Source organism: Ptychodera flava, unplaced genomic scaffold, assembly GCF_041260155.1.
Source record: "Ptychodera flava strain L36383 unplaced genomic scaffold, AS_Pfla_20210202 Scaffold_66__1_contigs__length_654902_pilon, whole genome shotgun sequence".
NCBI lineage: Eukaryota > Metazoa > Hemichordata > Enteropneusta > Ptychoderidae > Ptychodera > Ptychodera flava.
In genome coordinates, this window is record NW_027248388.1 from 217,157 (window position 1) to 233,287 (window position 16,131).

At 36.3% G+C, this 16,131-nt stretch overlaps 1 protein-coding gene across 1 annotated transcript; it reads left to right on the top strand.

Moving 5' to 3' along the window:
• The first annotated feature begins 370 nt into the window (after positions 1–370).
• On the top strand, positions 371–13,290 carry LOC139128717 (uncharacterized). The gene is made up of 8 exons (XM_070694447.1): positions 371–486; positions 3,161–4,437; positions 4,948–5,040; positions 7,082–7,136; positions 7,583–7,968; positions 8,673–9,329; positions 9,677–9,795; positions 12,499–13,290. The coding sequence occupies exons 1-8, from the start codon at positions 371–373 to the stop codon at positions 13,288–13,290; spliced, it is 3,495 nt and encodes a 1,164-aa protein (XP_070550548.1).
• Positions 13,291–16,131: the final 2,841 nt, after the last annotated feature.

The following is a 16,131-nucleotide window of genomic DNA, read 5'->3' on the forward strand; positions in this document are numbered from 1 at the left end:
CTTTTTATGATTCCGAAACAGTTATCGATAATCTCTCTGTATTCATGAAGTATTATTGTCATGAAAATAACTCAACCCTTTGGCCCTCCTCTCAGATAAAATCCTATTTAAATGCTTATTCAGTCCCTCATACCCCTCGGCCGCCCCTAAATATTCACAGTACAGCCCGCTCGGCACTTGCGTGCATTACACTTGACAACAAGGCACCGCCTCTGTTAGGATTTCTTAGTGTGTTTGGAGTTCTTGAGCTCTGAGACAGTTCGATTTTGTTCGTACCAGCCACCATTCTAGATTATCCTTATTTAGAGTTACGTCATACGAGTAGGCCTGAGTCGTCTTTGACCTTGATTTTCTCAGACCAGGTGCAGATATGGCAAGCTCTCACGTAAGATCAAGTACTTCTAACGGCAGAAGAAGTGTATCTGTTGACCGCCTAAGTGGTAATGGCTGGAGACGAGGGAGTACCGCAGCAAAGAAGAGCAAAAGGTAAGCTCCAAGGACCAGCAATCGGACGCCCAGTAGAGAAAGCTAGCGAGGCTATGCACTCTATACCGCGAAATATGGCCTAAATTTCTTACTACAGACAACAATTTCCACAAGGACAGTGTGTCTGTTAAAAGCCCTCTTACAGCGCTGTAGGGCTGAAAAATACTATGATAACGGAGAAACACCAAAAAACTTAAACAATTTTGCTAATATATATATATATATATATATATCTATATATATTATATATATATATATATATATATATATATAGATAGATAGATAGATAGATATATATATAATATTTGAGGCGACACTAGTGCCCTGTAATGTTCAATGTAAATCGAACAGGTATTCCCTGCGAATTCAATTATTTCATTGTCCAGCTACCTTGATTTGTAAAGGTCATAATAAAGTAATTTGCAGTTTGTTTGAAGTTTCCGATAAGTGAAGTCAATATCTTGGCTTACTATTATGGTAGGGTCAAGTTGATTGTAGAATATATTCTCCTAACCTTGGAACTATGTAGGTGCTGTGCATTATTCAACTCGTCATCGCTAAATGTAGTAAAATTGTTAAATCACCGGATTTTTTGCTTAAGACTATTCCATAGCCGTTGGGCGCAAAAGAGAAAGATCTGCAACCATAAAGCGACGTATTGTCCATTGGCTGGTGCAGAGTGAGTGCACCTACAGAAGGGGATCGAAGGGTATGACCAGGAGTGCGAATGAATAAGAGCTCTTTAAACAACATGGTGCAGTATTGTTTCAACCTTGACATTTTCAGAAGGGGGTCGAAGGGTATGACCAGGAGTGTGAATGAATAAGAACTCTTAAACAACATTATTGTTTCAACCTTGAAACCTATACATTTAATCTTAAACTCTATTCGCTTGCGAACAGGAAGCAATGCAAGTTACTCAGGACTGGCTGAATATGATCTGATTTCTTGGTTTTTGATATCAGACGTGCAGCAGAGTTTTGAATCAACTGTAGTTTCTTTAATTGACCAATGGGTAAGCTGAAAGAAATCAAGCTGTTACAGTAGTCCATTCTGGATATTACGAAAGCACAAACTTATTTTTCAGTTGACCTTTTTTGAAGAAGTTTGTATATTTTTACTATTTCTCCAAAGAGCAAATGAAGCTGATTTAGACAAACCTGCGACATGAGCAGACACAGATCTGGGGTGACATCAAGATTACAAACAACATGTGATGAATGAACGCCGACACTGCCAAATTGTATGTCACAGGGATGTGAACGACCTCCATCACTTAACTTTGAGGAAGAACGTTTGACTTCCGTTTTGGTGCTATTAAGGGCTAACATGTTATTGCGTAGCCAATGTCGAATCTCCTTTGTATAATGGGTGCAGAGTCACGCGGCACTAGAACAAGTGACATAAAGCCGGGAATAACCATCATAAAACATAACATCAAAACCATGCGTTGTTATGGTATACTCAAAGGGTGCAATATACAGACTGAAAAGCACAGGGCTAAGGACTGAACTCTGTAGAACACTAGAAGCAAGCAACTGAGCAACCGCCATCGTTGACCCAACACATGCTGTCATTGTTCTGTCGCTAAAATATAACTATATGAGGTAATCCAATTGAGTACAGTACCATCAATTTTAAGCCCACGCAGTCTGTGAATAGAGATATCATGGTCGATGGTATTTAGGGCTGCAGGAAGATCAAGAAGAATTAGAATGACATCACAACTCTCATCAAAGGCACCAACACAGTGTTGTGCACTCGAGCTTGTGCAGTTTCCGTGCAATGACCTCGGTAGGCGAACTGACATTAGCATAGAGGCCGTTATTCCATAAAATTAATTTCTGTTTTCCATTCAATGTCGAAAAAACATGCTTGATCGGGCACACCATGGAAGTAAAATTTCCTCAATGGGCAAACAAAGTCTAAGTTCGAAGATAGCTGCACTCTGGAAATAAATATAATTGACCAATGACAGGAATGTTACCTTAGCCGATACCTAACTCTATTTTCGTGAGCAGCGCAGCCAGCGGTAGAAATGGGGCAAGAGACCAGACCAGATGTACGCAAGGTGTTATCGATTCTTTGAAACAAATATATATTCTGGCCTTTCTGTAAATTAATAAGGGCGCCATTTCCATTTGACGTGATCAGTATATCCATTAGCTTTTTCCGATATTACCAATGTACAACTGACTCAAAAAATCTCCATGGATATACAAATTTGACAGACGCTATAACATGACACATGCATAAACCTTACTTTCCTGATGATGCGTCGTACCCTACTGACCCCAGAAAGCTTTAGCCTTTAAAGTGTAAAGTTTTTAGAAACAGAAAATGTGACATCACATGCCTTTAGGATCACACAATATTCGAGAGGGGTATATGTAATTTGACCCACCTTAATTATCTCGCTGTAAGGTATCAAAGTTTAAGGCCCATAAAAAGACTGCCTTAGGGTGACAAATTGCATTACAAATATGATTATTTTCGTCATTCAGATAATGACTCAATCGTGAATAGTGTACAACGTGTCCACGGGTCTGATACTTTTGAGCCACTAGGCAAAGGTGTTTAATTAATAAACAAGCAAAAATGAAGTGTAAGTATATACACACAACGGTGTTTATGAATGCCAACCAATTGTCAAATATACTTGTTTTACTCAAAGGAGTATGGTAAACAAGGCATTGATCGTATGTGATCGATGGGGCCCACCAATTCATGGAGGAGTCTCCGATGGTCTTCATCTGGTAATCAGACTACTACAAGACATGGGAATATCTGTCCATTGTACAGCTCTACAAGCAACAGAAGAAGAGGAACGCGAAGCCGAGGAACTTGGCGTAACACTTCATCTTCCAACAAAAACAGGCGCATTTAAATTTCGAGAGCCGCATCGTGATTGGTTGATGTACCATAACGTACACTATCCAAAGCTAGAAGAATTAGCAAATGTCAAATTCGTGTTTGGCTTCAGTCCGTTCACCTCAGAAGCTGCCTTTCAAATCACGTGTAAGGTGTTTCCAAAGGCATCCTGTTATCTGATCAACCTCTTTGATAAAGATGACATAACGCCTTTGATTGTCGGCTGTAGTAAGGAGGAAGTGGAATTTCGAAAGCGAATCATGTCAGATGAATTTAAGAATGCAAAGTGTTCATTTTCAGTCCGAGAAGGAGTTTACGCAAGGTATAGGGGACTTTATCGTGACTCAAAGCAAGAGCTGCTTTCTCCAACGGTGTTTGAGGAGTATTTATCATCCTCAAGATCAGAAAAGCTACCAATTCTTGAACACGAAGCATTCCAAATTTTATCCATCGTCCAAGAATACGAATTTGAAGATCCAAAGAAACTCGATGTCATCATTAGTGCCATTAACACAGTCGCTGAAAATCTCGACCAGTTTGACGAAACGCCACCGGCATGGAAAATTATAGGAATACCACCAAGTAAAGAGGAAGAAATCGTGGAAAAGCTGCAGAGAAGCCCTGCATTGAAGATCACGCCTACGTACGTGACAACTACTGAAGAATTTAATCGCGAACTGTTCTCTTCTCATCTTGTGCTAATTCCGCCTTCATCAACGAGTTATGCAAATCTCACTCTTGCAGCTATGTGCGCAGCGATACCCATTGTCTATCCTCGAAGATACCACAGTCAGGAGATAGTAAATAAACACTTTGGTATCATCGAAGCACAAGAATGTGCCATAGAGATGGAGAGAGATCCGGCAGAGATTGCCAAACGAATAACGTCCGTCAAAAGGAAAAATCAAACGGCATTGCAACGTGCGACAAAGATAAGACAGCATATCATAGAACAGGTTGCAGGAGATCTAAAAGTTGCTAATGAAGCTTTCATTAAAACTTTAACCACCGACATGCAAGACGCCTCCACTGAAAAGAATGAAACCATGAGGGAAGAAAAGATTACTGTTGAGCAAAAAGGTACGCATATAGGACACAGCCTTTTGAGTGCATGAGTAAATAAATAAGCTTGTGTGATATGAGCGTGCATATATGTTTCTACATTTTTAAATTGGATAAAATATTACAGGCAAGGGAGAGGGACGGAAAAAAATACATGTAGAAAGAAAGACTTATCGAATGATTGTACATTCAAAGATATTTGGAAATGCAGGAAAATGCGACGTTAAAAGAGAATATTACAGACAATGAGAGTATAGAATGACAGTCACAATCACGTTGATGTGAATATATTCTCGTCCGAGCAGATCTTGAGTCGTCAACGGTAGAACACGTAACAGAAACAGCAGGCAATACAGAAAGTATTCCTAGTACGTCTGGCAATCAAGAAAAGGAATGTGAGATTATTATTATATATATATATATATAATTAACATGCATATATATAATAGACATGCATATTTTTACGGGCTGTTGTGCCTGTTATTTCATTTTAAAGTAAGTTAAACTAAGTTTCACGTCTCTCCCAAGTGCAAGGCGAAGAGAGTCAAGTTGATGACCAGAAGTCAAGCACGACTGACGGAAGAACCAAAGAAGAAATGATAGAGGATAAACTATACACAGGTATGCCCCAAATTGTAATGCTGTCTACAAAATAGTCATTTCGAACGACATTATAACTTTAACTTTTCTGTTTTAAAATTTTTCCTGCTGTTTATCAAGCATCATAATAAATTGCTTCAGTGTAAAGATATTTAAGATGCATATCTTTCTTAAAGAGAAAATGTTTTAATTGTGCAAAACAACACAGTCATAACGTTTTGCTGTTAGCATTACTTGCTAACTTCCGTTACTTTTGTACCTTCACGATAATGACATTGTTCAAATCTCATAGGATAATATCTGAGCCTAGTATCTTCATGAACGAATGACGACTATTCTTTTGTTAGCATAAGTACCGGATAGCAGTATATGTAATTCATTTTATTGTACAGGAAAAGAAGAAGGCACACAGGCGATGGAAAAAATGATGGCGTATCATCCGGTAATATAAAAGCAAGTACTGGACGAAAACGACGGCAAGGTGAGTGAGAGAGAGAGAGAGAGAGAGAGAGAGAGAGAGAGAGAGAGAGAGAGAGAGAGAGAGAGAGAGAGAGAGAGAGAGAGAGAGAGAGAGAGAGAGAGAGAGGGAGGGAGGGAGGGAGGGAGGGAGGGAGGGAGGGAGGGAGGGAGGGAGGGAGAGAGAGAGAGAGAGAGGAGAGAGAGAGAGAGAGAGAGAGAGAGAGAGAGAGAGGAGAGGAGAGAGAGAGAGAGAGAGAGTATTTGTGTTTCAGTCTGCCATACATAGACTTCAAACCAAAACTAAAAGATGCACTATTTTCACAGGTGAAATTTGGACTTCTTCAAATGGTGCAAACAATGAGGGATACAATTCGTCTGCACTTAAAAATAAAAAACAATCAAGCAATGATCATGACGTAAAGAAAGGAAGGAAAGACACAGAATATAATACCGGTAAATATGCTATGGTGAATGCTTTTTCGTAAATCATGGAACGCCTGCAGAAAATCGGATTATTTCAACTTTAAAGTTTGTATACATAATATGTAAATGTGCGCATTATTCACACTTCTTTCAGTCTATTTTTTCATTCAAATTTGTTGAAAGTCTCGAGGGTGTAAAGTTTTTTTGCTGAAAATCAGCTTTCAATACATTTCTTCTTTAGTCACTGTTAACAATCCGTGACAAATTGCGTCCACCCCTTCTGATGTCGTGATTCTTAATATATCGTATTTTAAGACACTTGTTTTGACATTTTCCATTTGAAATGTCGATGACCTAAGTCTAAGACGACTTAGATCATCGACATTTCAAATCGAAAATGTCAAAACAAGTGTTTTAGAATACGATATATCAACAATCACGACATCAGAAGGGTGGACGCAATTTGTCACTGATTGTTAAGCACTGATGATCTGTTTTCCGACGTAATATTGTTCTTAGAGGGCAAACGCCTATAACTTGACATGGTCAATATAATATTATCGTGTTCTGTACATAAACGGAGTGAGTGACTTTGTAGGATGCAATCTACTTCACAGCGATCGTGATGAATATACGAGGCTGAAGTGTAATCCAATGGTATCTTTGTGGTAGATTAATATTTCATTACTGAGAAAAACATCCTCGGACAAGTACATATTGGCGCTACAAAGGGGGAGTTTTGCCAGTGCAAACATGTGCCAATCATCTGGGTACCATCGAAGAATAACGATATACATGCAACATAATATATTGTGTAGAGTAACATAATCATTCAGATTACATTAAATGCAATGAAATAAAGTCATACCTATATTTACGTTCATGAATAGAAATTTCTTGTTAATTGTTTTTTCCAATATCAATTATAATCGCAGTCTACTCTCTGATTTGGTGAATTCTCTGATCACATCGGTTGTTTCTTAAAATGCATAAGTTAACTGCAGAGACAATTTCAACAAGGAACCTTTCTAGTCAGATCCTGTTCAGATCTTGCAAAGTTTAGTAACACAAGCGAACTATCTCCTAGAAAGTCAAACTCTGTGATTTACAGCAATTCTGACTGACATATTTCAATGGTTGAGTCTATGTTTCTGTCATAAACATGGAATATTTTCAACAGGCAAACAAGATGTCAAGAAAAGACGGTCAAGAGATTCTCCTTTTCACCGCCTTTGGTTAAAGAAAAACAGAGAAGGCGCTTACCATGTAAGTAAATAACATTATGCTAGTGTCATTTGAAATATAACTAAACAACAAGAAACAGTCCTATTGAGACAAATGGAATACACTGAACACAACTTAATGAATATGTCGACTTTCAGATAATCATATATGTGATTCAAAGTGCCAAATTTAATGAAGAAATTTCATCCAATAAAAACAAGGTAGGACGGATCTCTTGACTGTATTAAATCTATTAGTGAGAAAAACAAATGATTGGTAGTTCGACAATGTTTTTCATTACTTTCAGTGTAGAAGCCCTTTAAACTGAATGGCTGAATTGCCCACGTTGTTTTAATTCGATATATTTCATTTTGATACAGGCAGTAGCTGTAAGTACCTATTAAATAAATGAGTGCGTGAAAGATAAGTTCGAGATATCTCTTGTTTGTCATTTCAGGCCAGATAGAAATAAAGTTAGACCAGACGGTGTTATTCCGCAGGAAGGGAAAACTGTGAGGGAAGTTACTACTGCCTTCTACTCCAACAAACAAACAAAAGAAAACACTGTACTGGTTGGGAAACAACTAGACCAACGCCATAAACATATGGCGTTACATGATACACGTAAAGGAAGCATTTCCTATATCATGGATTGCCAGTCATCGGAAGCCCTGGAGTCTTTGATGGGTGACTATTCAAGTAGAAGTCTTCACAGGATGGTGAAGAGTACATTCCTCTCTGAGAGTCTGCTGGATGAAATCGGAGCTCTCTACCTGTCCCTAGGAGCATCGATAGACTATGAAGAGTATCTGCTATGTAAGGAGGAATTGGCAGATATCGAAGGTATGTTCAACAGTATGGATTCGTATGGCTTGGTTGTCAAACGAGTAAAACATCCTGTTGTACTTGAAGGCTGTACTCGAGAGACGGGTCACTTTCTTTCTCCACCTTTGTGCATGAGGCATTTTGAAATGTTGTCTGAGAATTAGATATGTGGATGAGCGTTTATGTTAAAATGTTCTAGTTCGTATTTTATAGATTATGTATTGCATTATGTGCAGATGCGTCGATAGAAATATTATAATTTTTTATATATTTTATAATAAATATTGTTATAGAATATTTTTTTCATATTATAGAAAACTTCAAAGGAAATATTCTGAATTAATCGATCTACTTCTTAAATATTGACCGAGATGATGTGCCTCAATTTCTTTTGGCATTGAAAATGCACTATAGACCAAACTCAATACGATTTATGGCAACGAGTTAAGATTATTAATGGTGATCAATTAAAAATTATCTATAATAAATTTGTCGTCGATTCTTATTGTTCATTGTAGGATCTTACCCCTGTTCTAGTGCAAAGACTCATCTCTGATATTACAAAAAGACCAGTAGTTGGGTAATGTCAAAATATATGACTATGACATTACAATCCTCCTGTTGAACTTGGCATTTTAAGGGGTTCATCATTAAACAACATGGTTTTAATGTTGTCATTAAATTGGCTATAATTTACTATTATCATTTATTTCTGTATTCAGGTGAACACATACACCAACTGTCTATTGAATCCATCAAAGAGATAAATGAGAAAATCAAATCCGATATTCTGAGAAAAAAGGCCGCTGTCACCATAGAGCGGGCCAGGACAAGAGAAAAAGCTAGAGACAGAGATATTCTAAGAGGAATGTCAGAGAAACAAGAGAAAGGTAGAACATCTGAAATTCATGAAGTTGCGAATGACTGGATTCAAATAAAGACAGAATTACAACTTAATACCAATCACGGATTGGTTTTTGATCAGGTAGAGTTCGTCAAAGATACTAGGGCCATAATCGATGAAGAAGAAATTGCCTTAGCAACAAAACAAGAATTGATGATGGCTTTCCAGAAGTTCCCGCCTCTATGTCCAAGAAAGTCTGGCAAGCCTCACCAAACGCTGGTGATAGAGGGCGATGTACTCGTTGGTTATGTAACGAACATCGTTCATGACTATGCCATTCCTACCAAAGGGACAAACAACATAATAGAGCGATTCAGAAATTTGATAAGGGAAAGGTCAAGGAAAACGACTGCTAAAGAGAGTTTGACTTCAAATTATAAGAATCTAAAGGAGCGTATCCAGGCAGTCGTTGATGACGGTGACATTCCTGAAGAACAGAAGGAAGTCTATCATCAGTTGAGGCAGGTCCAAAGAGGTATGGAGATACATGATACAGTTAATATATTTGAGCAGTTAGAACATGTGTACCTCGCTTTATTCCTTCACTGTGGAAAAACTAAAAACATACTATCGAGATGTATCAAAGAGAATTTGGCACAAAAATTACCGGTAATGGGGTCATGACGCCTCTTGCTGTTACAATCCCATTGGTTTTCAGTTTATCATAAATACATTGACATTTCCTTGGTATCTGGTGAGTTGAGTCAAACAGTTTATTTAATCGTAACCACAAAGCAAATCGGTTTGTTCTGTACAATATGTAAATGCTGATAATCTTTGTATATATTTTAATATATTTCAATATATTTCTTGTGTTCAAAGAGAAGTGTCTCTTTGAACACAAGTGGTATTCAAAGTGTGAACAACAACAGACTCTAAATACGAAGGAGACAGCACGCTGTAATCCAATTGTCTCTGCCCTTGAAATGTCTGATGTCAAGGTTTAACTCCTGTAACATTAAAGTTGATCATAAAAATCTGTTATGTTTGCCTTTTAATTTCTGCAGAAAATCAACAGTGATGTGATCAACATAAACCACTATATTCTGATTGAAGAAGTAACATTAGCCTAAAAATGATGTAAAGCTACTATCAAAGACAAACACTTTTTAGATTGTAGAGTACTTGTTCTGCTATATTTTAAACTTGAGTTGAAAAAAGAAGACAGGATGATCTTTCCTACGGATATCCTGTTGCAATAAAACAGCACCAGCACCCATATTCTATTATCTACAGCTAATTTGAATGCCAAATTGAATCTGGTGCAAACAAGACTTAAGCACTTTTAAGTATGGCTTTAAGTCTATCAAATGCCTGTTGTCATTGTTCTGAGCAAATAAACTTTATAACTTTTTAAGTAAGTTATTCTAAAGGTCAGTAATGGTGGAGAAACTTTGACAAAATTTCCTTTTGTAGCCCACCATAAAGAGAAAGCGTATCAGTTGTCTCTTGCAATTTATTTAGAAAACTAGTATCGGCACTGATTTTTGCATTGACAGGTTTTACCTCATCCTCTCCTACAATTTTTCCAAGGTAGGTCACCCTTGCCCAACAAAACTCATATTAGGCGACGTTAGGTCTACATTGCTTTGCTCAGTGCTCTAAAACAATTTCCGCCTGACTTTGATGTGTTCCTCTCACGTGTCGTTGTGAAGGACAGCATCATCGATGTAAGCTTTACGTCCTTTTAATCCGGATGTGAGGTTGTTTATCATTCGTTGAAAAGTTTTGGGCGAATTCTTCATTCTAAATGGTATTACCTTGTACTGGAACAATCTGCCTATTGTAACAAAGGCGAATATATTTCACGAGCACGATCAGTCAGAGGGACTTGCAAAAATCCCTTTAGTAGATCAAATTTTGTCACATACTTGCCTTTTCGGCTCGATCGATAAAGTCATCAATCCTAAGGACAGGGAAAGTGTTTGTCTTTGTGAGACTTCATTTTACTGTAGTCAGTACACATACATGAGGTAGCTTTGCACTAGTTTTTGGCACAAGTATGTATAGCAAACTCCAGTTACTGTTACTAGGTCAAATAAAGTCGTTGATCAGTAAGTACTTTGTAGAGTTCAAAGGCAGACTCAGACACATGTTCTTTTAAAGCTCTTTCTCAAATTTGCCAAAATTAATTAAATGTTTCAAAATATTGTACCGAATTTCCTTCCTGTGCTTAAGACCTGAACTTCTACCTTGAGGAAATTGGCCAATTTAATTAGGTTATCCTTTCTGAGAGAAGCAAATGTGTTCTGATCATGGTCCTCCATAAATTCGTATGGCTTTAATTCTGCCACAATGAAAACTTGCTGACTTCAAAATGTACAGTAATTTGGCAAATGCTGGCAAGATAGTGTCGAGTGCTCTCTCCTGGACGAGCCCCTTATTTCCTTTACGTCAGAAAATCTCTCTGGTCCGTGATTTTTTGAGTACAATTTACAAAAAATTTACAACAAAGTTGTGTAATAAATACAAAGTGTTATGTTTACAGGCTACTTGTCTCAGCTGGGACGACACAACGCTCCAGAGTTGAGTCAGACAGTCTTATGATTGAGAAGTCCATTGGCTTGCAGGCTTGAGGTTTCTCCGCGCAAAGCTCACAGAATAAATCCAACATGGGAGTAAAGGTCTTTCAGTAAACTCTGTGACGTGATCCCGAACAGTCCGTCTAAACATCTGTACCGCCCCTTATTTATACTTAAGGTAGAGACACACGTATGATGATACTTATTTTAAACTCACTTTTTCTCAATAATTTCACTTTTAGACCCCACAAATTATATATTTTCTGTTAGCCCTATATCTCAACATTATGAAAAATATGTTTATTTTCCGAAATCACAGTGTTTGTGACCATTTGTCTCAAAAATATGCGTTTTTGAGTTTTTTTACCTAAAAAAAATAGGTGTTACAGGACTATGGCGACTTGAGATATTTTAACAGAAATCAACAATAGAGTAGTCTGGGGAAACCGTGTCCCAGATTTTTTCTATTCCCTTTTGTTTCAGCACAATAAGGTGTGAAAGTAACAACTCTGGGTTTTTGAATAAATTACCGGGTTTCATTCACTTCAGCAAGAATTTCTCTTGTTCTATCAATTTTACCGAAAATCTGGGACACCGTTTTTTCCCCAGACTACTCCATTGTTGATTCTGTTTAAAAGATCTCAAGTCGCCATAGACCTGTAACACCTAATTTTTGGGGGGCAAAAACACTCAAAAACGCATATTTTTGAGAGAAATGGTCACAAACACTGATTTCGTAAAATAAACATATTTTTCATAATGTTAAGATATAGGGCTAACAGAAAATATATAATTTGTGGGGTCTAAAAGTGAAATTTATTGTGAAAAAGTGAGTTTAAAATAAGTATCATCTAACGTGTGACAAGAACAACGTGTAACTTTTATTGCTTTTCTAAAAATATCTTTACTTTTAGTAAACACGACTAATTTAATTCAAGGACATGGAGGCGAATGACCGTAAATAGTCTTAAGAAGTATTTGGGACTGATTAAACTCAGGTCATAGGTGGGAGAAATGACCTACAGAACACTATATTCTAAGAAATCGTTACTTTCATGTCAAAAAACCACGTTTTAATGAACTGTTGACCATTCAGCTAATTTGGGATTTTTTGTGTTACAGGTAAACCACTGTACAACACTGCTATGTTTTATTGTCAAGCGATGGCAAGGGATTATCAGTCTTTGCGCCAAAGGGCTTGACAATAACCAGAATGAACATGTAGTTGTCTGTGACCATGGACCTGATGACCAGCCTGGCAGTGTGAAGACAGTAACAGCAGACACTGCACAGATTCTAACATCTGTCACAGTTCATGGCTTACCAAAGATATTTACACCACAAGACACAGCAATGGCAGACAATGGTGACTATTACACAGCTGATGTAGACAACAAATGCATTGTAGTGAGTGATGCAAAGAGTAGAGTGAAAAAAGAAATAGCAATGGGTAAACTGGAACATCCCACTGGTGTATTTGTTGACAAAGACAGAAATGTTTTCATAGCAGACTATAATGCACAATGTGTAATCAAATTAAATGGAAATGGGGATATTATTTCAAGTCGAGACCTCAGTCAGCCCTTCTCTTTGACCATGAATAGCAAAAATCAACTCATCGTGTCATGTCAGGGTGATGAAAACTGTATCTATGTTTTGGACAGTAATCTTGAAATATTGAATAATTTTGGAAGTGATCACTTAGATTACCCATGGGGAGTTACAGTTGACAATGCAGACAATATTTATGTGGCAGATAATTGGAAGATAGTGAAATTTGATAGACAGGGTGAATACCAGGAAACCGTAACTGTAGATGGAATCCCTTACTACATTGCAGTGTTTACAGACGGCAGAATAGTTTATTCAGATGACAATGGCACTGTCAAGGTCATTTACAAGAAAAAAATCTGAGAAGACAGTAAATGCAAATACTGCAGCTAAAACTGCAAAACCTACAAACACATCATCACCAAAATGACACAATTTTCCTCATTCCTCATCGAAATTCGATAATGTTCAACAAAGTTTGGGTTAGAATTTCTCGTTATGATGTCAGAAAATAACTCAAAGTGAAATTGAAGCCCTTGGATGAAGTTGTGCATTTTTAAGAGTGAATAATTTTGTAAAATTTGAAGAAACTGTAATCTAATTTGTTTTGCTGTAATTGTTTGACATTAACAATGTAAATTACTTATTTTTTCTCAGAAAATGTTCACATTTTCCTAGCAAAGTTTGGGTAAGAATATCTTATCTTGATGTACAGAATTCAGAAATGTTAGAATTAAAGTCATTGATTGACATTTTGGTTTATATTTTGTTGAAAATGTAAAGAAATTGTATCATAGTTTGTATAGAAGCAATCGATTAACTTGTTAGAGTTCCAATTATTTTCTGAAAAGTACTTAACATTTATGGGTCACATTTGGGTTCGAATTTCTTTTCTTCATGTAAGAAAATTAAAAATCCCCTAAATGAAACTATAGCTTAACATTTTGTATAGTTTTCAAAGTCAACATTTTGTAAATTATTATTCAGTTTGTATCGATGCCATTGTAAGTGACACAGAGATTTCAAACACTTTCATTTTTCAAAGAAATGTTCACATTTTCCTGACCATTCCACGTTCCGGTGTATCTAAGTTCATAAAGTAGAAATCAAAATGATCCGTTGAAATTTTCATATTTTTAGAGAATATAATCAATAATTCTGTACAGCATTGCAATGGCTGTTTTATTCACTGTAAACATTCATCAAAGCATCGCTGTGAAATCTTCTCATATTTGTTTCGATTCCAGAAAGAAACTCATCAGATCTTATCTTCACAATATACACACTGTGATATTCATCTTGGTCAGGATAATTTTTTTTTCCAATTTCTTATAACTCCGTCACATTTATAAAATTTCAGGACTACATCTACATCTACATCTACAGACTTCTGCTGGCAATCCGTCAGATGTTGTTTTGACTGAAGGCTAATGCTTCGATCATTTAGTAGCTTTCACCGTAGACAAAGTAGTCGTGAGAAATGTCGCCGTTCTAAGTTGCACATTTGTGAAACCATTGATGTAATGTTACTTATTAAGAAACTGGTAATGTACTTCAGGACGTTTGCAGTTATTTCAATTTTTTGAATTTTTTCCCCTTTTTTATGAGATGTACAACAGACTTACTGACATTACTGTAAACTCTTACGCTTGTAAAATGGCCCATGATAGGTAGCGCTCTTGCAATTTCTTCTGTCAGGCTGGTCAGGTTGGTTTTATATTCGCTTCAGGGCAAAAGTACACTTAACTTATTTGTATTTGTGATGGACTCTATTTCTGAGTTCCACAGTTTAACGCGGTTTAAAAGATACATTAACAGAGTGTACATCAAGGCATTTTATTGGATTGTTGATTTTTGGGGGTTTTATTTCAATTTACGTTTTCCTCTACGCTTGCCAAATATTGTGTAGCACACCTAGCTATGTTCATTGTTTAAACACAGTATACGCATTCAATATTAAAATTCACTGATGGATTCAAGAACTAACAAACACGATTGGAACTATTTTGGGATAATTGGATGGTAAAATAGTGTTGATTTAATCTACAAATGTGATCTCATCTGCTTTTCTTTTTACATTACACACTTGTTTTTATAAGTAATTTATATCTTTGCAACATTAAACTATCTCGCAACTAAAACTTTTGAGAAACTTAAATATTATGAAAATCCAATTGTCACAAATTAGTTCCAATCGTGTTATTATTATTTATTCGTGTACCCAATATTTTACAGCTTAACATTGTTTATACTTGAATTTTGCTGTATGAAATATTGAATATTTTTTTGTTTTTTTTATGTACTATTTAATTTGTCGGCCGTTAATCGTATCTGTGATGCCAATTTTTACGGTATTTCTGGTCACTCTATTATAGATATAGATATTTTCAGACGATGATGTTTTGTATGATTAGTTTAATCAACTGAACAAAGTATTAAGAATTGTCCCAATATAACGATTCTTTCAAACAAACATGTTCTATTTCAGAATATTGTAATTTTTGACTTGCATGTATTTTCTTTGCTGCTCTAAATGATTTTGTGAACTGCTATCTATCGTGTTAAGACATTTCTAAATCTCGCATACTATTTTTCACTGTATTGTAACTTTTAATCATGGTAATACGTATGGTTTTGACCGATATTTGTAGTATTACTCGTGACTTCAGAATGCGGTTAGGTATTTCAATTTGAAAACTTGACCAACAGTCACCTGTTTACAATAGTCATATATTTCAGATCTACATCTCCTTGATGAAGATGTACTATTTTATCTTTCTGGAATTGAACTTCTTATTATGCTTCTACAGTACGTCATATATTAGATATTCAGATCAGCGATCGATTCTCATAGAAACATTTTACTTTCTGTCAGTATCGATTGTTATCTGATTATTCTTCCTGTTTAGAGGGTCATGTTCATGTGTGTGTTTTGTTTTACCCAAAGTGTACATTTTAGCGTTTTGAGAATGCTATTTTACATACACTTGCAAGATTTTTATTGTAAAGTCTGCTAGTAGCACATGCAGATAAGTTTATTGTATTCCAATGAAGTAACAAAAGATTTAAGCAAAATCAATTTGTGGTAATGTTCTTGTGGTTTTGTGTTTATCATGATAAATGTTATATAGGTGACCGTAATTTTATACCACAACACTGACAGAAGAAAGGTCTAGATTACTTCGCCCTTTAAAGCAAGATTGT